Source organism: Drosophila mojavensis, unplaced genomic scaffold, assembly GCF_018153725.1.
Source record: "Drosophila mojavensis isolate 15081-1352.22 unplaced genomic scaffold, ASM1815372v1 contig_74, whole genome shotgun sequence".
In the NCBI taxonomy this organism is placed as follows: Eukaryota; Metazoa; Arthropoda; class Insecta; order Diptera; family Drosophilidae; genus Drosophila; species Drosophila mojavensis.
The window spans coordinates 18,190,941-18,210,678 of NW_025318899.1; the positions used below are offsets into that span (position 1 = coordinate 18,190,941).

General features: G+C 42.9%; 7 protein-coding genes across 7 annotated transcripts in view; 4 read left to right on the forward strand and 3 right to left on the reverse strand.

Annotated features, from left to right (window-relative positions):
- Positions 1-526: 526 nt before the first annotated feature.
- Positions 527-3,438, forward strand: LOC6582912 (tetratricopeptide repeat protein 27). The gene is made up of 4 exons (XM_002008558.4): positions 527-838; positions 904-1,280; positions 1,353-1,855; positions 1,924-3,438. Exons 1-4 carry the CDS (start codon positions 775-777, stop codon positions 3,395-3,397), a joined length of 2,418 nt encoding a protein of 805 aa, XP_002008594.1. The 5' UTR covers positions 527-774; the 3' UTR covers positions 3,398-3,438.
- On the reverse strand, positions 3,382-4,791 carry LOC6582913 (dynein axonemal assembly factor 10). Its single transcript, XM_002008559.4, has 2 exons — positions 4,384-4,791; positions 3,382-4,325 (listed from the first exon to the last, which is right to left on the reverse strand). The coding sequence occupies exons 1-2, from the start codon at positions 4,656-4,658 to the stop codon at positions 3,473-3,475; spliced, it is 1,128 nt and encodes a 375-aa protein (XP_002008595.1). The 5' UTR covers positions 4,659-4,791; the 3' UTR covers positions 3,382-3,472.
- Positions 4,792-5,074: 283 nt separating this feature from the next.
- On the forward strand, positions 5,075-5,995 carry LOC6582914 (probable 28S ribosomal protein S26, mitochondrial). Its single transcript, XM_002008560.4, has 2 exons — positions 5,075-5,371; positions 5,430-5,995. The coding sequence occupies exons 1-2, from the start codon at positions 5,166-5,168 to the stop codon at positions 5,860-5,862; spliced, it is 639 nt and encodes a 212-aa protein (XP_002008596.1). The 5' UTR covers positions 5,075-5,165; the 3' UTR covers positions 5,863-5,995.
- LOC6582915 (DNA-directed RNA polymerase III subunit RPC4) lies at positions 5,886-7,654 on the reverse strand. Its single transcript, XM_002008561.4, has 5 exons — positions 7,332-7,654; positions 6,895-7,268; positions 6,762-6,836; positions 6,290-6,705; positions 5,886-6,225 (listed from the first exon to the last, which is right to left on the reverse strand). Exons 1-5 carry the CDS (start codon positions 7,529-7,531, stop codon positions 6,031-6,033), a joined length of 1,260 nt encoding a protein of 419 aa, XP_002008597.3. The 5' UTR covers positions 7,532-7,654; the 3' UTR covers positions 5,886-6,030.
- Positions 7,655-7,722: 68 nt separating this feature from the next.
- The window catches only part of LOC6582920, a 52,912-nt gene continuing 40,896 nt past the window's right edge, over positions 7,723-19,738 (forward strand). Inside the window, exon 1 of the transcript XR_006357556.1 lies at positions 7,723-8,211. The gene's annotated coding sequence lies outside the window, so the exon portion shown is untranslated. The remainder of the gene's footprint in view (positions 8,212-19,738) is intronic.
- Positions 9,026-10,868, forward strand: LOC6582916. Its single transcript, XM_002008562.4, has 3 exons — positions 9,026-9,556; positions 9,614-10,076; positions 10,146-10,868. Exons 1-3 carry the CDS (start codon positions 9,195-9,197, stop codon positions 10,560-10,562), a joined length of 1,242 nt encoding a protein of 413 aa, XP_002008598.1. The 5' UTR covers positions 9,026-9,194; the 3' UTR covers positions 10,563-10,868.
- Positions 17,871-18,974, reverse strand: LOC6582917 (reticulon-1-A). The gene is made up of 2 exons (XM_002008563.4): positions 18,348-18,974; positions 17,871-18,282 (listed from the first exon to the last, which is right to left on the reverse strand). The coding sequence occupies exons 1-2, from the start codon at positions 18,799-18,801 to the stop codon at positions 17,960-17,962; spliced, it is 777 nt and encodes a 258-aa protein (XP_002008599.1). The 5' UTR covers positions 18,802-18,974; the 3' UTR covers positions 17,871-17,959.

Consider the following 19,738-nt stretch of genomic DNA (forward strand, 5'->3'; position numbering starts at 1 on the left):
ACTTTCTTTCTATATAAAGAGTTTAGTCGTACTCTACGACATGTAACAAGTCTTCTTGATGTGACGAATATGAAAATATGAATATTAGAAATAATATAAACAAAAATATTATATAATATATTTAGTTATTAGATGCTTTTATTCCTTAAGCTAATAGCATAAAATTTTCATTTTTAAATATTCATTCGTCTAAAAGAGAAAATAATAATATATGTTTTGTCTTTGATGCATTTAAAATAATCTTAAATAACGACAATTTCAAAATTGATTAAAATATACCGCGACAGTGTCACAGTGTGCCCAGTATTAAAAAATACCAACATACTGAAAAAATAATATAAGAAAATATACTTGTGTATAAATTAAATCTGATAATTATAAACAGCAATATACAAACAAATGGAATATTAAAGCTTTTTACAAAATAGATCGTTTTATTAAAATTTAATATTAATAATTTGGAAAAACATATGTTCCGATTACACATATCTTTTAGCCGCCACCTTTTTGATGGCAGCTCATCGAAAGTTATCGATAAGCATACATTTTTGCAGTTGGCGGATTTACTATTTAGTCTGTGTCTTAACTTGCGTTATTTGATTGAAGCCATATATTTTCCCTAAATATATTAAAGCCGCTGTGACTTCCAATAGTGCTTTGAATTTATATTTGTGTCAGCCTTTAGCAATTGTAAAAGCTGTTAATTAGTTGGCAAAGAACTCTCGCGCACGTGGGACGCTAAATTATTGCACAGCGGACACATTCCATGCCAAAATGCTAGAAGATTCGTTGAGCGAATATTTTCTGTGCAATTTCAATGATGCACAGCACATTGAGGGTAAGAAATAAAATAGAATAAATAAATTTGTCTATTACTATTGTAAAGAGAAAATTATTGCGCAGATTTGCCGGCTGATGAGCGACTGCAAAAGCTGTGGAGCAGCCAAGAGCTGTGGTCAGTGGACGAACTACAGACAATAATAAAACGCTGGCAAGGCAACGATCAGCTGGAGCTGAATAGCATCGAGCAGGCAACAGAATTGTTAAATGACTTCCTACAATTGATTTTCGCCTTTGTGCAAAATAATTTCACTGGACCATTCGATAAGCTGGAAGGCTGCACAGAAATGCTGAATGACCTGAAGTTGGAGCAGAGTGAGGCGATGGAGCAGCTAAAGGCCAGCGGCGAGGAGCTGAATCCAAATGTAAAGACTGCACAATTGTTGCTTATAGCCAAGCAAATGCTCAAAACTCTGAGCGCTGCACAACCCGCATCGAAGGTGAGTTTACTTGGGCCAGATTAAGTTTGAAAATGAGAATAATCTTTGCTAATGCATCAAATTCCTCTGCAGGTCATCTGGTGGTGGCGCCTGCGCTTAGTCTGCCTGCAACAGCACATCCTGGACGACCTGGCGAGTGCTTTGTACGAGGAGTTCAAGCTGGCAGCAGCTGAGCTGCGTCCCCATTTATCTGCTTTCGCTCAGCTGGAGCTACAAGCGCTGCTGCTACTTGAATTAGCCAACGGCTATTTGCAGTTCCATCGTTCCGATTTGGCAGCCGAGGTGCTGGATGAGCTCTGTGCGCATTTGCAGGTGGAACTAAATGTGGAGGGTCTGCTCGGCCTGCGCACCAAGTTTCAGCAGAAGGCGCTGCCTCAGCTCTGTCTGAAAGTGGACCAAAAATCTTCGGAGGAGACTTTGCCCAAAGCTGAGTTGAGCAATGCTACAACTAGTTTGCCACACTTGCTGCTTCTGGAGGATGACACTCGCCTGGAACGTATTCGATTTATAGATCCAAAGGACAACGAGGTGATGACGCTGCCCAGCGTTCTGCAAGTCCTCGTGCTGGCCAAGGTGTGAGTATGAATCGCTATACATAAGTATTCTCGTAACTCTGACTTACGCTATTTCCTTTGCTTTTCAGCAAGCAACTGAAGCGCTCTCAGCCGAAGGATCGTCTGGCAGATGAACAGCTGGAGCCGTATACGCGAACCTTGCTCTATCAGCAGCATGGACCTCTGCAGGTGCGTCAATCTGCGTTGTTGCTCAACTGCATCCAGGAATCCAATCAACGACGCACCGTGGAGCGCAGCTGGAAGCAGTGCGAGGAGTGTGTCAAGCTGCTCGACAACGTGGAGAAGTATTCGCTGCGTGAGCGGCTCTCATATGGCTTCGCCTCGTTCCTGCAGCCCAAGTGGCAGGTGCAGCTGCAACTGGTGGATCTGTTGCGCTCACTTGGCATGACGAAGACGGCGTTGGATGTGTGCCTCCAGATCCAGGCCTGGCAACAGGTCATCGAGTGTTACACCAGCTTGGAGCTGCGCCACAAGGCGGCAGAAATAATACGCCAGGAGTTGGAGAAGCAGCCCACTGTGCTCCTCTATTGCTTGCTGGGCGATGCAGTCGATGATCCGCAGTGCTACGAGCAGGCGTGGGAGTACTCCAAGCACACCAGCGGCAAGGCTCAGGCCTATTGGGGCAACTACTTCTATAGGCGTGCCGAGTACGCAGCGGCCATCGATCACTACGAGCTGTCGCTGGAGATCAATGCGCTGCAGGAGCCGATTCTGCTGCGCTGTGGCTACTCGGCCATTCAGCTGGAGCGCTGGGCAACGGCTGTCAAGTGGTATTTGGGCTACACGCACCTGGAGCCAAATGGATTTGAGTCGTGGAACAACCTGGCCAAGGCGCTCATCAAGCTGGGCGACAAGGAGCGAGCGCACCGCCTGCTTGGCGAGGCGCTCAAGTGCAACTACAACAACTGGAAGGTGTGGGAGAACTATTTGCTCGTCTCGGTGGACACCAATCACTGGGAGGATGCGATGCGTGCGTACCAGCAGCTCGGTCAGCTCAAGCAGCATTTCCTCGACGAGGAGGTGCTCACGCGCATTGTCTACGGCGTTGCCAGGCAAATGGAATCCGAGTCCACGTCGCAAGCTATGTCCAGTTCGCTGCGTCGCCGCTTAACACAGATGATGGGCCACCAGTGCATTCAGCATGGCAATGAGCCCCTGGTCTGGGAACTGGCGGCCCTGGTGGCAGCGACGCCCATGAAGAAGGCCGAGCGACTGGTCAAATGCTATCGCGCCTATACGGCCAAGGAACTCAACTGGGCGTGCCAGCCGGCGCACGCCAAGAAGGCGCTCAATCTGTGTTTGGAGGCAGCCGAGCTGTCGATAGCCGCCATCAAGGATCATGCCGCGGACGAGAGCGAGACCATGGTAACATCGCAGCTCAATTCCTGCCGCCTGGCGACCACCTCCTGCCTCAATGCGCTAGGACGCAGTGGGCCGGTGAGCGGTAACAAGGATCATGCGGACCAAATGCAGCTGCTGGAGCAGCAGAACAAACAGCTCGCCAATATAGTGTCCCAGCGCATGAATTTCAAGTCAATGTAGATAAGGTTTATTAAAACGTCTTTCATATAATCTATACTCTATATATTTCTTCTATTGTATTCCATTTTCTATATTCTAAAGCGTATTCAGCTTCGTGGTGATGAGGACGCGCACGCTTTGATCGAAGGCGCCGGCAACAGCCAAGCCCAGCTTGTCCGGATGCCAGTCGAAGCTGTGCACGGGCTGGGAGCTCAGGGTTACAGCGCTGATCATATGCAGTTTGCCGGCGACGCCTTCCTTGTTGCCATCGGCATCCTGGAAAACGCGTCGATCCGGGTACTCGTACTTCCAGAGGCGTATGGAGCCGGTGCCGCTGCCCGTCAGGAAGACGTCGCGGTTCTGCGGTACGTGGCGCACGGTCCAGACTGTGGCCTTGGGACCAGTGATGACGCCATTGGAGCCCACGCTGCGACCAGCATTGCGCTCCTCCACGTAACTGAATCCCTTGGTGGGGTGCTGGGTGCGCATATCGTAGACCAGAAGGCCGCCCTCCAATGTGGTCACGGCCAGCTTGTTCATGGGTATGTCACGGCGATCGAACTCCAGGCCGCAGATGCCGTTCCTAATGGTCGCCTCCCAGCGCACGCCCATGGCCCGCAAATCGAATAGCTTCAGGTCCCCGTTGTCGTAGCCAGCCGCAATGAGGCGCTCCTCAGCGTTGAAGGTGTTGCCAAAGGCAAGGGCCCAGCAGTCGCGCCGTAGATTGCTTCTATTGACGCCGTCACCCATCTGCGCTGGCGGCGATATGTCCACCACGGGCTCCTGGCCCTGGCGTATGTCCCACACCTTGACAGCTCCATCCCGACCGCCAGTCACGATTTCCGGTGCTCCACACTCCAGCTGGGTGCCGCCAATCGCATCGATGCAGTTTATAATGCCCGTGTGGCCTTTTACATTATATACAGCCATCTCGGGGCGCTCCAGATCCCTGTGTGGGAGGACTATATATGTATTGGCATCTATTATAGAGCTAATTAGCCACTTACAGCACTTGCAGGCGCCCCTCAAAGTCGCCAATGGCCATGTGCCGGTTGCGCAGCGAGGAGGCGCCAAAGGTGCCACACTTAAAAGCAGCCTTCTTCTCCACTGATTTGACCTTCTTGAGCTTATCTTCGTTCAGCTCGTAAATGTCCAATATGCCGTGGCTATTGGGCTTGGAGCCAAGCACCACGAATTTGGCCGACAGGGGTATCCATTTGGTGTCGTATACCGTGTAGGCCACGGATTCGTGTAAATGTTCAATCATCTGTGGCTTGTCCATGTTGCTAGCTTTTTTTATATATTCAATTCTGTCTTTTAAATGTTGAGTTTCGAATCTATTGAAAATTCAAAAGCAACTTGTTTTCGGAATGTTGCCATGGTTCCTTTGATAACATTCGGCCGACTAATAATCGCCGGCCCGATAACACGCGAAATACAGTGATATCGATTATGTTGAAAGAGTATTTTAAAATATACCACTGACCAGTGAATATACCCTGTTGTCAGGCAATTAGTATTTATGAATTTATATTTTTATATATTTAAGGATATCAGTTTTACCATATATATATTATAGTGTTTTATTTTGTAATTTAATCGAAGCTTCCGTATATTACAATTTTAAATTATATTCGTTATTCTGCAAAGAGATACCCGTCTCCCATGGGCCATGGACTTGAATTAATAGTGAGTATCTCAACTATCGATAGCTCGTGTGAGACTATCGAACGTGGTTTGATGCCGTAACAGCGCAAAAATATAAAGAGTTGGATTGTTAAAAGAAAACATGCTGCGCGCAGGCTGCCAATTGCTCACTCAGTCCACTGTGGCTGCCAAAACAGGCAGCAATAACTTTGCACTGGAATTTGTCAGGTGGCGCCGCAAACCGCGCTGGCTGCCAGTGGCCAAGAGCAAGCTCTTCCGCGTGCCAGAGCGTAAGAAGCAGAGCGAGGAAGAGCGCACGGAGCTAATGCGGCTGCACAATCACTACAAGTGAGTCTAATAAGATAGAGAAAAACATTCATTTATAACATCTCTCTTTGCCATACAGAACCCAGCTGCGGTCAGTGCGTCAATATTTGCGGGAAGAGGTAGTGCGCCAGCAGGAGACATCCACTGCCGATCACATAGTGCTGACGCCCGAGCAGGAGGAGGCCGAGTTCCAGCGCTGCGTTGAGGTAAACAACGCTTGGAACGCCAAGATTGCCAAAGAGCGTGAAGTGCGTTTGGCCAAGGAGCGCGAAGAGAAGGTGGCCTACGTGCAAGAGCGCCTCGAGGCTGGCAAATTGCGTGAGGAGGAGCGGCGCGAGCGAGCCAACGAACGGGTACGCTACGAGATTGAACAGTCCAAAACATTCATTACACGCGAAAATCTGGATGAGGCTATTGAAACGGCGCTGGCCAATCCCGTGGATCACAACTTTGCCATCGATCTGGCGGGCAACATGATAAAGGGGCGTAGCACGCAGCCGCAAAGCAACTAGGACTAGGAGAAATACTTGTTTCGTTACATTTATAAAAAATAGAGTTTACTCGGTAATCAATATGCAGTTAAATAACTTAATCGCCCTATATTTACAAAAATTATTACATGCGCCTAAACTAAACTAAACTAAATCTAAATTGGATTCTGTTGTCGAGTTTGGCGAGTGCTACGTGGCAGCAGATGATCCCGTTGCTGCTGTGGGTAATGTAGACGTTGCGGATTTTGGTTGTCGGGCATCTGCCTCCAGCTGCTTGAACAGATGCTCCCAATCGGGCGTGGCCTTTAGCTTGGCCTGGATGGGACCCAGATTAATCATGTTGCCGCTCCTTTGCTCCCGATTGCTGTTGATGGACATGACCTCCTGAAATACACAAATTTTAAAATTTGAGATCAGGAAATTTGAGGCAAATTCATCTGCGACTTACCTGAAGGAAACCTGAATCTAAGCCTAAATCTAAATCGAAGTGCGTGTCACCCAGCTGAAGCTTAACCCGGCCGGAGCGATAGCGTAATATCTTGCCTATTTGACCCTCCTCCAGCTGCGTTAGCATACTGTGCTTGGGCGTGCCTTCCCGTCCCGACGTGGGTAACGGACTATTGGGCTGCTCTGAGGCGGCAGCACTCGCCGTCGGCTGCTCTGTGCCTGCTGCTGGTGCTGCATCTTCACCTTCGTCTGCCACGCAGGGCAGCACGTTGGGCAGTTGCATGATAAACAGCTGCGATTGGGGCGCGTCGAGAAAGGCGGCAATACTGCGCGGATAGCGTCCATATTGTGCGGGTGGATCCTCCGGTCTGGACTGCACGTGCAGTTGCTGTAAATGATGCGCCACAGCCAAGGAGTCTGTGAAAGGGGAACTTGAAATGATTTGGAAAATTGCTTTGCAAATTGCTGCCTACCTGTTGCATCCGCATTTTCCCTTGGTATGACTGAAGATTCCTGTTTTAAGTTCAGCTTTTGGCTGTTCCAGAGACCTGGTCAGGCAGAGTTTTAATAGCTATTAGCTTATTAGGCAAGAATTCGTCCACTCACCCTCCTTTAGCATCACCGGTTTGAAGTTCAATTCAGTCTTTTCAAGGTCACTTTCCTCCTCCTCGGACTCGTCGTCTTCGCTGGCATCGCTGCCCACTAGCTCGCGTACTCGCTGATCGGGCGTCTTATCATCCTTGCGCTTTCGTGACACCGCCACCTCTTCGCCGCCGCGCGCATAGGACGAGCCGCCGCCACCGCCGCTTGAGGGTTTTCGCACGTGCACTGCTCCAGCGCCTTCTGAGAAAACGCCTGTTGTTTGAATGAGTGTTGAATTACCATTGCCAGCGCCACGACCACGAGTTGCACCACCAGCGCCACGAGCACCGCGACGACCACCGCGAGGCTGGGTAAAGTCCTTGGACGTCTTTACATTGCTGTAGAAAAATGTACTCGCATTAGTTTTAATCCTCGACTTGCCTTAACCAAGAGCTACTCACATGTTCTTGTTTCGCACTGCATTTAAATTGGGGGCAAATACCTTCTTAGTCGCCGTTGCCCCTCGTCCACCCAGAGTTAGATCTCGAGCTGGCGTTAACCGTGACATTCCGTTGGACATGTTGCTCAGTGGAGTTGTTGTCGTTGTTGTGCTGGCTGTGGCCGCTGGCTGGGTCGCTGTTGACGCTCTCTTGGCTGGCATTGTTAACTGCCGTTCGGCACTGCCGCTGGCCAAATGCGGCCACAGAAGTTGGCTATAGAATTTATGTTGATTATTGAGAAATTCAACGAGCTGGGATTTGACGATGATTGAGGTTAATTGAAACAGTGTTGTAAAATGCATACCATACACGCACATGCCGATAAACATGCTAAGCGAACCGATGTATCGCCGCACATATTCAGTGTTACCGTATCCAAGGCAGCTTGTACTGCGTGCTTTGCAATCTGCGCGGCATTTAAGCTTACTGTGTGTAAATATTTATTTATTTATTGTTTCAAGTGATGTGTAAAGTGGTTTCATGCATCCACATAAATGTTCTGTGTGTTAGTGTAACTTGTTCACATCAAATACGCCTCGCATTGCAGATTTTCGTGCCGCGCGTCTGCTAAGCTGAGATGCCGATCAGCTGTATGTGTAATTTGTGTAATAAAGCCGAATATATCGATAAGATTATAAATATTGCAATTGTTTTCGCGGCTTGATTTTGTTGTTTTCAAAATATAAGATCATTAAATGCAATTGATGGTGTGATGTTCTTTAAAGTTGTGTTTTTGTGTTATTGTTCGGCAACATGCAAGCTCGTGTTTAATATTAGCTTGTTAAAATAAATCGCATTTGCGTGTAGTGTTTGTGATTGATCAGCTGAATAGTCTGTAAAGGTAAGTACATATTTACATATATTTATAGACACGTTAATTCTGTATGTAAATAAATAATGTTACCTATAATTAGATATGCAATATGAATTCTAAGTTGCTCTGTGGTTTATACGCACACAAATTCAGTAAGAATACAGGGTATTACGCTTTCTACTATGTGCCATTTATGCTCGATGCTAATGCCATATGTTTACAAACGTGTTTATAATTTGATACAATTGCTTTCCATGTCTCTCTGTCTTAATTGAGTGCACGCAAACTTTTAAGCAAACAAGTTTAATTCATATTTTATTTTTGCTTTAATATCACTAAGCTTACACTATACTTTATTTCCTGATAATCCTTTTAAATATCGGACTAGATTAAGAAATGACTGATCATAAAAATACATACATATATCATTTCTGTATTATGTGTCTAGCCGGGTATCTAATCTTCGAGTTCGAAATCGAAATGTTCTATCTTGTTGGCAAAGTTCAATAGAAACATGTTAACCCGTGAATAATACTATTGGGCACACACCTGCTAATATATCATTGTCAATAACGACTTATGGGCTGTTCCTCTATAAAGCATAGTCCATGCGAACTTTGAACAAACAAACCTTTCTGTCTGCATAGTTTATGCTAACTGATTGAGTACGATAAAAATATTTGAATCAAAAGAGAATTAGTTGCATTAGTTCTTATCAATATTGTTTGACTTGGCTGATATCAACGGATTAAGAGTTGTTCCCTTTCTCTATTCTCTCTCTCTCTCTCTTTGTCTGCGCTGGGGAGACGATTCAGTAATTCTCTGTTATTTGTGTGTTAAAACAACTAATGTCGTAACTGATAAGCTCAGGTCGTTCAATTGAACGGGGGAAATAGTGAATTTCATAATGCCGCAAACGTTTGCGCGCTAGTATTTCGGAAACACTCGCCGCGCACGGACGCATACGAGGGCAGCACCTGAAACAAAACAAAAAAAAGAAAAGCAAAAACATGGATCTAACTGGAGAGAAGACAGCGGCAGAGGCGGCTACCTCAACAAATCACGATGCAGTCTATATAGCAAAAGCTTTGGCAGTGGCATTCAATAGTGAAAGCTTGCGAGTGGAGAGCTTTCACAGTGAGCCAATTATACAGCGTGGCGAGAACTTCTGCAGCGTCATCTATCGGATAAAAGTTGAATTTCGCAAGAGCGATGATGCACCGTTAGAGCAAGGCAACTACGTGCTGAAGGATTTGCTGCCCATTGTGGCCGAGGTGGGCTCCAATGAGAAGTTAATGTTCCAGGAGATATTGCCCGCCATGGCAAAGATATTGGATAAGTCTTCGCTGGAGGAGCACAAGCTGAGCGCTGAGTAAGTGAACTCTCTCATTTAAATATCATAAATATGTTCATATTTGTTTACTTTCAGCTGTCTCTTTGTGGAGCGTGAACCAGGCAAAGAGATCTATTTGCTGGAGGATCTCTGCGCACTGGGCTATGGCTCAATGAATCGCCAAAAGGGCTTGAATCTGGCGGATGCTGAGATTTGTGTGCACAAATTGGCGCAGTTTCATGCTGCTTCGATGCTGCTGCTGCACGAGCAGCCGGAACTGGTAGGCCAACTGTCGCCCTCTCACTATGCCGAGGGCCTGGAAGACCCCTTTGCCCAGGTTATTGTGGTGAATGGCACGGCCTTTGGCGCAGACGTGGCCGCCGAGCTGCCGGGTATGTCCAAAATAGCAGACAAAATGCGAGCTCAACTTCCGGCTGAGTATGAAACGCGCATGAAAACTGTGGTGAATGGCAAGAATACGGCGATGCCAGTCATAGTGCATGGCGATCTCTGGCTGAACAATCTGATGATCAATGCTGAGGAGAAGAAGGCTATTATTGTGAGTACATACATACATATATATGATATATCCAGGATTTATTGAAATTGCAATTCTTTCACCTTTCAGGTGGATTTCCAAAACTGTTTCATTGGCAGCGCCGCCATCGATGTCCAGTTTTTTCTGTATACCAGCTTGCAGTTGGATGTGCTGCTGCAGTACCGTGAGCACCTGCTGAAGCGTTACTATGAAAGCCTCTGCCAGACCTTGACTGCCTTAAATTATACCGGCAACACGCTGAGCTACGAGCAACTGGTTGAGGAAATGCGCCAGTGTCTCTTCTATGCCTACTATGCCGTCGTCTGTGAGCTGCCCATTTGCTGTGCGTCCAAGGAGGCGGGCGAGGACTTTACCGTGGCCACTTTCATGAGCTCCGAGGCTATACTGGCCAAACGTCGCCAGCTGTTCGCCAATGAGCGTGTGCTGGAGACACTGAAAGCAATCTTGCCCTACTTTGATGAGCAGGGCATATTAGACCCGTTGTAGGGGGGGGCAACGATTTGACAGCTTTGCATTTGTATTATTTATAATATTTAAGCTATAGTTGATGGCGATGGTAATGTTCAAGAGAGTGAGAGAGAGAGAGAGAGAGTGAAATCTATCTCTGTTTGTTTCTTTGTACTTTAGTTTAACACTTCAAGCAATATTGATCTAAGAGATCTAAATGTATTCTAAATCAAATTTTCTTCCAAGTTTTATATAGTATTAGGGCATATCTAGATAGCACTGAGTAGAATAGAATTTGCACAAACTTATACAAACTAATAAAAGATTTATATATGTATATATGTATTCAAGTCAGTTGCTAAACAAAGACTTGAACTATTAAATGCTTTCTTCGCTCGAGCAGGAGCTGCTGAAAGTAAAGAGGGCATGACATGTGCCTCTTATGAGCTGCTGTTGGGTTCGAGCGCAGACTTCACTGTAGCCGTGGGTAGCTTTTGCTATTGGTATTGCTATTGCTATGACAGCTACACAAGTTGCATTACTCAAGTGTTTCGGTTTGTTGTGTTTATAAATAAATTTTCGTGTCTGCCAAAGTTTCTGGCCAAGATTTACGAGTAAGAGCTGGCAATTGAATGCATGTGTGTGCGTGTGCGTGTGTGTGTGTGAGCCTTGTTTGGCTGCATTGAGTGCGATAAAGTTGGCATCGCTTACTTCACGCTCCCTGCCCCTCCCCCCTCCCCCTCGTTGAGGTGCAAAATATGCAAATCGCTTTGCAGTTATTCTTAGAAAGTTGTCAGTTTCGCAAGCGAGGCTAAGCCAAGCGTGCAACGGCAACGTGGCAATGTGGCAACGTGGCAGCCTGGGGTAAGCAGTCCAAAATGCACTTGACACCCTGCAACTTGTAAGTTGTAAGTGTTTAAAAAGCAATTTATTGTTTTGCCCAAACTCAAGCAGCTCTGTCCCAGTCCACGCGTTCAGTGCTTTAGTCAGCTTTGCATAGAATTTTCTTGGGCTTCTGGGAGTCTGTGCATATAGATTTCTATTCGAAGCTCTCTAGATTCATTGCTAGGCAATTGGAGTCGTATTTGCTTTCATTCTCTCTCATGGCTGCTGACTCCAGTGGAAATTCCTGCACCAAGTTTGTCTTTCTGCTCCCCATTTTTTTTGTTTTTTTTTTGCTACTGCAGCTCGTCATGGTGGGGCAATACAAATCAAAGGCATAAAGTCCGGCGTCTGCAGCTTGAAGGCATTAATTGCATTCTGCAGCATCACATTGCACTTTCAATTAGTTGCAAATGCCTTAGCTCCCAGCCCCTGCAGTCCGTTCAGCCCCTTCTGTGTGGCTGCAATGCCGCTGGCAAAGTAACAGGAAACGGAAGTTAAGTGCTGAGGCGAGGCGTTAAGTAAAATCAACCCCCGGCCCCCTCCTCCCACACACCCGACTGCAGATGAAAGCAGCAACAAAGCGGCTGCCCAGCCATGACATTGGAGAATTATGCATTAATTGAAAGGCGATTCGCAGGGATGTGCCCTGACTTACGCATAGGTGCAACAACTTTGACAGCAAGTAGATTTGTTTTGGCAGCTCCAGAAAGTTGACCCTCACAGCTACTGTCTGCCGTTGGAGTTGCCGTTGCAGTTGGAGTTGCAGTTGATGCAACTTAAGTTCCCCTTCCATTGCATGCACTTTGCTGCCGGGCATTTTCCTTTCTCCCAATGCAAACAGTCAACTGTCTGCCTCTGTTTCTGTCTCTCTCTCTCTCTCTCCTGCTGCCTGCTGCATTTCAAAATACATTTATGGCTTTCTTTCGTCTTGCATTTCGAGGTTTTTGCCAGGTCGCTCTCATTGGGGTTGGATCGTGCTTTCTGTTGGCTTTAGCCGCACACTCATTTGTTTGTTTTCAATGTTAATTAAGGCTTACGATTACCAAAATTGGCTCAAGGGGTTTGCTTCTCTCACATGTTTCTATCAACTTGCATGCGTGGAGTTGTGAAATGTAATTCTGTAAATGGATTTGTATCAAATCTTTGTGAACGCTGATAGACAGTGAACATTTTTTATCTTTTTATACCCTGAACCCATTGAAAATGGGAAATCAGGGTATAATGGTTTTGTGAAAAGTATGTAACAGGCAGAAGGAATCATCGCAGACCCCATAAAGTATATATATTCTTGATCAGCACGACGAGCTGAGTCGATATAGCCCTGTCCGTCTGTCCGTCCGTCCGTCCGTCCGTCCGTCCGTATGAGCAAAAGAATCTCAGAAGATATAAGAGCTAGAGAGCTGAAATTTGGCATGCATACTCGTGTATACCATAGGCAGTACAAGTTTGCTTTATTTTTACGATAACTTGTCCGATAACTTTTTTATCGAGAATAATCGAAAAATCGACTTGGTTTTTTCAGCCTAATTTTAACACTTTTAGACCTGGAGACTTCAAATTTGGGTTGTATATAAAGTTAATGGATACAAAGATTTTGTAATTTACAGATTTTGGATACCACGCCCCCTTCTCCCCCAATTTGTAAAAAACGCATTTCAAGTACTAGAGACTTGTGCTTTGGAATGTACACATATTTTAACCATATGATTACGCTCTGAAAGTTTCATTAAGATCGTATGTCTACAAAAGAAATTATTCAACAAATAAATTCTCATAATATTGCCCACATTGCAGCGCAGCCCAAGCGCAGTCGCTGCTAACTGCGCAGTCAGCAGAGCGCGTGCTTATAAGTGCATGTGTATGTATGTGTGCATAAAAGAAGTCCAGACTGATAATTATATCATCTTGGAGGGTTCAGGGTATCTCCTAGTCGAGCAGTCTCGACTGGAGCCTTCTTACTTGTTTCATATTATGCTTTATTTTAAATTTGTTTTTATTGCATTTATAATTTCTTTACCCGTTGAACTAAATTTATTTTAATTTTATAATTAATTTTTATTTATTTATTAATAAGTTAGAATTCATATAAAATTAAATCTAACTAAGGGTTAAGCACTGGCAGCATATTTAAAACTTGATGTTATTTCAGATTCGAAAATTCATAGAAAAGGTAATTAAAGTCTGGTTCTTGTTTTATAAATCCTCACTGTTATTAACATTAATCTGTTAGCAGTTACATTTCGCTGCCTAACACTACATATATCAATATGTTTATCCACTGCTCATGGGTATAAATTTAGTTGCTGGCTCACTAAATCTAGCGATTATTTTCTTATCACAGCTTTTTTCAATTAGCTAACACCACTTTGGCAAGAGTTTGAGTAGGAGAGAGCGAGTGAGCGCGGGAGTAGAGTGAGAGTGAGAGTGAGAGTGAGTCTCAGCTTAAGTAAGCGACGTGCACACAATTAAAGGCAATAAATTTGCACATAAGACCATAAATCAAAGTCCGATCATAATCGCAAAGCGCCAAGCAAAACACAAACAAAACCAAACACAATCCTAGAAAAACAGCGAGCGAAAACTGAACTTCCTGACTATCGGATGGATATATATACCGTGCCTATAGTCAACCCCCATTCAGTGGACCCCAATTGACCGCAGTGAGCTTTCTCTGGCTACTGACTGCGGACTGCGGACGGCGGACTGCCTTTATTAATTGTACAACTGTCTCCAATCATAATTAATGAACTTTGGGCACATCCTCTCAGAGACTCGCATGTCCGCTCGGAATTCAAATAAAACTAAAGTCGTTGTAACACAAATGTATTTTGGCACACCATAAATCTTCTGTTTGGCAAATCTGTTCTGGGTATTCGCTGTCTAATGGATGACAGTTTCAATTAGGCACATTAAAGGATTTTCCAAGGCTTATTCTCGCTTGCTTTATGAGTTTCTAATCTAATGTGAGCTTACATGAGTGGAAAGAAGTTTAAAGTATTTTTTTTTATTATTTTAGTCGAATTTACATTTCAAGAGGTATAAGAAAAATTAGCAGAATATATTACAAAAGTAAAACCCTATGCTGCATTAAAATGAGAATTAAATTGTTTGTACTTATGTATACGATTTCTCAATCAGGGACTCTTTTCGTCTAGTCTCTAACTATGAAATTTTACTCGTAAGCCTGTCTAGTTTTCAGTTTTGATTAAAAATATTCGATATATCTTTAACTTTGTCAAGAAATCGATTGAAATCGATATCAGACCATATTTCAATAAATACAATCGACAAGTTTTTTAAGTAATCTATTAAACACGGTATAATACTTTAACGACTTTTTGCACATTTCATAAGTCATAATAGTTATATGATATCAATATCACAAAGTACACACGGACAATAAGTTCTTCTTCTTCTTCTTCTTTACCGACTCCTCCGAAAATAGATTTAAATGAAATCGAGATTTTTTGTAAATAATCTTGAAGGGTATTTCTGGTGTAATCCACTCGCAGTTATCCAACTCGAGCAATCTTATTTACATATCAATTCAATGATTCTGATTTGAAGCATTGCAAACGTTTAGCTTTCTGATCTACAAAGGCGTCAAAAATGGACACACACATAGACTCAGATATTGAGTGTAACTAAATGCTAGATCTATTAAGCTAAGCTGTACTTGTGCATCACCAGCTAAAGCTAATGACTTGCAATAAATAATTTTCAGTTCACAAAAGAAGCCACAGAGAATTTGCATATGAATGCCTGGTATCTCTTATGGCTGGAAAATGTCGTAGTCTTATGCCGCCTTTGCAACCCCTCAGCCCTCATCGCTGGTGAAAAATTGGACAGCTATAGCAAACAGCAAGCACACATGATTACCATTTGAGAGGCTCATTTCAGGGTTGGGGATTTAGGAACAGACCTTTTCTATATACAAACAGCTAATGACTAATGATGCCACAATTTATCTTGACTGATTTGTAAGCAAGTGTTAATGTTTTTTAATCTACGTTACGTCTCTTGCACTATGTAACATCAACCACCTCCCCTTGCTCACCACCCACCGCCCACAACTCACACATGTGTGCATAATTACTTAGACTGAAAAGAGCTTTTGTCATCGTTTTCAAATTATATTCAAATTCTGCCAACGCGAACTCCACTGACAACGCTGATAAATGAGCCACTGAAGGAAAACTCAACTCAACTCAACCCAACTCAACTCAACTTGCCTCGTCGCTCTATGAAAAATTAACGCAATTTTCTTATTTGCATTTAAGCTCGGCGAGCAAGTGGTCGTATCATAAGAGCTACTCCTGATAATTATGTGGGATTTGCATGTGTAATTTTCCACGCTAATGCCTGCGACTGCAAAGTCATTCAGATTGGGAATGGAGTTACTCTGGGTTTCTTATTAGGAAAGAACTCTTTTACTCTCCCTCTCTCTCCTTTCTATACGTTTCTCGCTCTGGTTCTATCCATTATTGCATGGGGAATTGCAATTATGAAGTAAGAAGTAAGAATTCTCTTCATGTTTTTAGTCTAAATCAAATTTACATTGAGAGTTAAAATCGGCAATTAAATCTATAAGAAATGTTCTCTTAAATCGCTTAAAATTATGTGAGCTAGAAGTTAGAGTCTACTTATAGTTCTACTCTACTTATATGCTCTTATCATGACGTATGCTTCTCTTTCTCCCTTTAATTTTATTTCTCTCTTTCACTTTTCGAGTAATGCCAAACAAATATGCAGTATTATAAATATATCATTTATATAGTATATAAATATATCATATATATAGTATTACAAATATAACATTTATTTATATACATATTTCAGCAAGAAACGCTCGACTGCGAAACACCCAGAATAGTGAATTTAATATTTCAATATAAAATATATGCATCTCCTTTATGATTCTACATAAGTGATTTATATATACCATTTCTATATACGTCATATCATGACATATAGTTGTCAATGCTCTGCATCTCTGTACCGTGCACAATTGCCTTTACCCTTCCAATCCCAAACTAAACTCTGTCGATGTAAAATATCATCAAGTGCGCAAATAAATCTAATGCAATTACCTTAAAAGCGCCAAACCATAAAAACATATATGCGCTGACTGCATTTTACAAAAAAATAAAAATGAAGAAGAAGACCAAGATTTTTATGACATTTACGCGCGGTAATAAAAACTAAACAAATTCCCATTTTGATACGAAATGCGAATGGCGCCAAGTCCGAGCCGAAGCCGCTGCTAACTGATTGATGAATTGCTCGACTGGCTGCGGGTTTTAATGGCTTACAAGAGGGGGCTGGGCGGGGCTGGGCTGGGCGTGGCTGTAACGAGACATCTTTTATGTGGCCCACAGACATGGGCCAAAAAACTAATTACCTCTCTTGGACCTAGAGCTCGTCAGCTTTTTAACGGCGTCCGCTTTATAGACGCAGCCATAGACGCTGCGGTTTGGTAGTCGAATATATATATGTATATGTACATATATAGTTTTAATGGCATTTTGCATACGATTTACAATTTGTGCTGCACTGCATCGATAAAGGGACGACCCTTTTGCTTTTCGGAGCACATTTACGACATTCTGAGCGAGAGACCAGCCGGCAAATTTGACGCATAAAAACGCATCGTCGCCAGCATAAAAGTAGCTTGAAAGTTTTTTGGGAATGTGTAGCAAATATATTTCCCTATAAATGTTATTCATAGTGTCAACGCCGGCAGCTACGGCCTGGAGCAGGGGCGACAGCTCTGCTCGGCTCTGCTCTGCTCTGCTCGGCGTGATAACTCAAAATGTGTGAAAAGGTTTTTGACATTTGTGGGCAACAATGCAGAATTTATGGCTGGAAAATGTCTTTTTGGATTTTACTATTAATTATGATTGGACGGCAGTTAGAGATATTTTTTGATAACTCTGAAGGACATAGCTGAGTCTGTAAAGTGCAGTTGGTTTAGGTTTTTAATACAAAATAATTTAATAAGAAAACTCAGCAATTTATTTTTATTTTCTGTTTTATGTCTTATATTTTATATTTTTTATTTTATATTTTATATTTTAAATTTTATATTTTATATTTTATATTTTATATTTTATATTTTTATATTTTATATTTTATATTTTATATTTTATATTTTATATTTTATATTTTATATTTTATATTTTTTATTTTATATTTTATATTTTATATTTTATATTTTATATTTTATATTTTATATTTTTTATTTTACATTTTATATTTTATATTTTATATTTTGTATTTTATATTTTATAGTTTATTTGTTACATTTTATAATTTATATTTTATACTTTATATTTTATGTTATATGTCTTATATTCTCTCTATATCTCTATGTCCATCTCTATCTATATACATATATACATATATTTCATATTCTATAAGTACAGTATTTGGCAATCAACTGAGAAAAGGCCATGTTGAGGCTTTCACGTAGAATTTAAGTTTATTTCGTTCGTCTCTAAGTTTACAGAGAGCCTCAAGTAAACAAATGTTTAAAAATTAATTTAAAATAATTAGAGCTGTTTAGATTGCAGAATCCCCTCGCTGGGCATGTTCTTCTCCTGCCAGTTGTAGTCCGACGAACAGTCCGGCGTGCTAGTCTGCTCATAGATATCGTACTGCTCAGTGTCGATTTCCATGTCGTTATCTACATAGTTCATCTTCTTCATATCCGGGTCGAGCACTTGAGGATCCACTGCAACAGTGGGAACTGTGGTCATCTTAGGGTTTGAAGACAGCAGCTGGGCCTTCAACATTTGCAATTGCTCGAGCTTCTTGTGGATGGTCTTCTTCTTCCACACGTATAGTTTGGGCAAGGTGAAGAGTAGGATGAAAGCTGGAAGCAAGATGAAAGATTCGAGTTAGAGAGAACGTCAACTGAGGCCATGTTCATGCACTTACCCACTACAAGTAAAGTCATTCCCTTGATAAAGTCGCCCACAATATTGAGGCAGCAGAAAATTAATAGCATCTTCAGCGAATCGAGCATATCCTCCACTAGGAACAGCGATCGCAAACGCAAGAGTATCGGATTCAGTTTGGAGACCAAGAGATGAGCCAGCTGCTCGGCGGTCTTCCTTGAGATGGTGACATCCATGTCGAGATAGCGCTTCAACGGATGCTCCGCATTGCCGCTCTTGCGCAGCTTCCGCATGCCCCACACGTAGCAGCAATAGGCAATGCATATCGATATGGTTATGGCACCAGCAACGCTTACCACGCTAATCACCGGATTGGTGGCCATGTCCAGCAGCAGAGTCAACGTGAATATAAAGAACAGCGCCGTCCTGCGCCAATTCTGCCAGAGCACGAGCGCCCGCCATGCCGTAAACGTATCAGGCATATTTTGATCCATTCTTTATGTAGTTAGCTTAAAATCAAATTATTTTAATATTGAAATCTAATTCAGGCAGCAGACGAGTTGCCAACTGTGATTCCTGTTATATGAGATTTGGAAAGTAAAAACAGAAAAACAAAATGAAAGTAAAATCAAAATGTGAATAAGGCAAATAGGTTTGAGAGAACTTGACTTACTAGATTGATAGCAGATCTGAGCTCAAAGACAGCCTGCTAAGCTATCAAATTTCCCTTTTTTAAGAGAGACCATATGTTGCCAGAAGTCTTCTTTAGCTACCTCTACAAGTAATTTCCTATATTTCTTACCCTTTTTCTGCGTGTTTAGCATAAGCAATATCTGTGTCATATGCGCTCCCTTGGGACTTCAGCTCACGTCTAATTTGCATAGAATGAAATTCTTAATATGTTTATTTAAAGCTGATTGCATTTCTTGAAAATATATATACATACGCATACATTTTATGTTTGGTCGCTTTTGATCTGTTGCGCCAACAAGTGTCAAGTTTAACACTCCGACAGAACCTATTGAGACTCAATGAGTTGGGCAAACAGCACTTGCAGCCGAGGTGTCATCGGCAATCGGGTGTTCGAGGAGAGAGCTCTTAGCCTTCTGTGGCATGCCATCGAGTGGCATTTGCCAATTGATTTGTCAAAGGAATTACGCTGATATCTTGGGCAAATAATATAAATCGGTGGCGTTAAAATGACATCAAGTGCGCGACAACCACCCTCAAAATTACAAAAAACCAAAATTGTTGTAAAATACTTCCCACAGTCCAAGTATTCGGCACTTGAGCCCATTCGACCGAGCAAAGCAAATACAGTGTAAGCAGTTCCCTTTGAAAAGTACAAAAATCAAAAATAAATAAGTAAAGTATAAGGTAAGATGTGTGCGGAATAATGGTAATAAATTAATAAAAAGGTAGTTGTATATT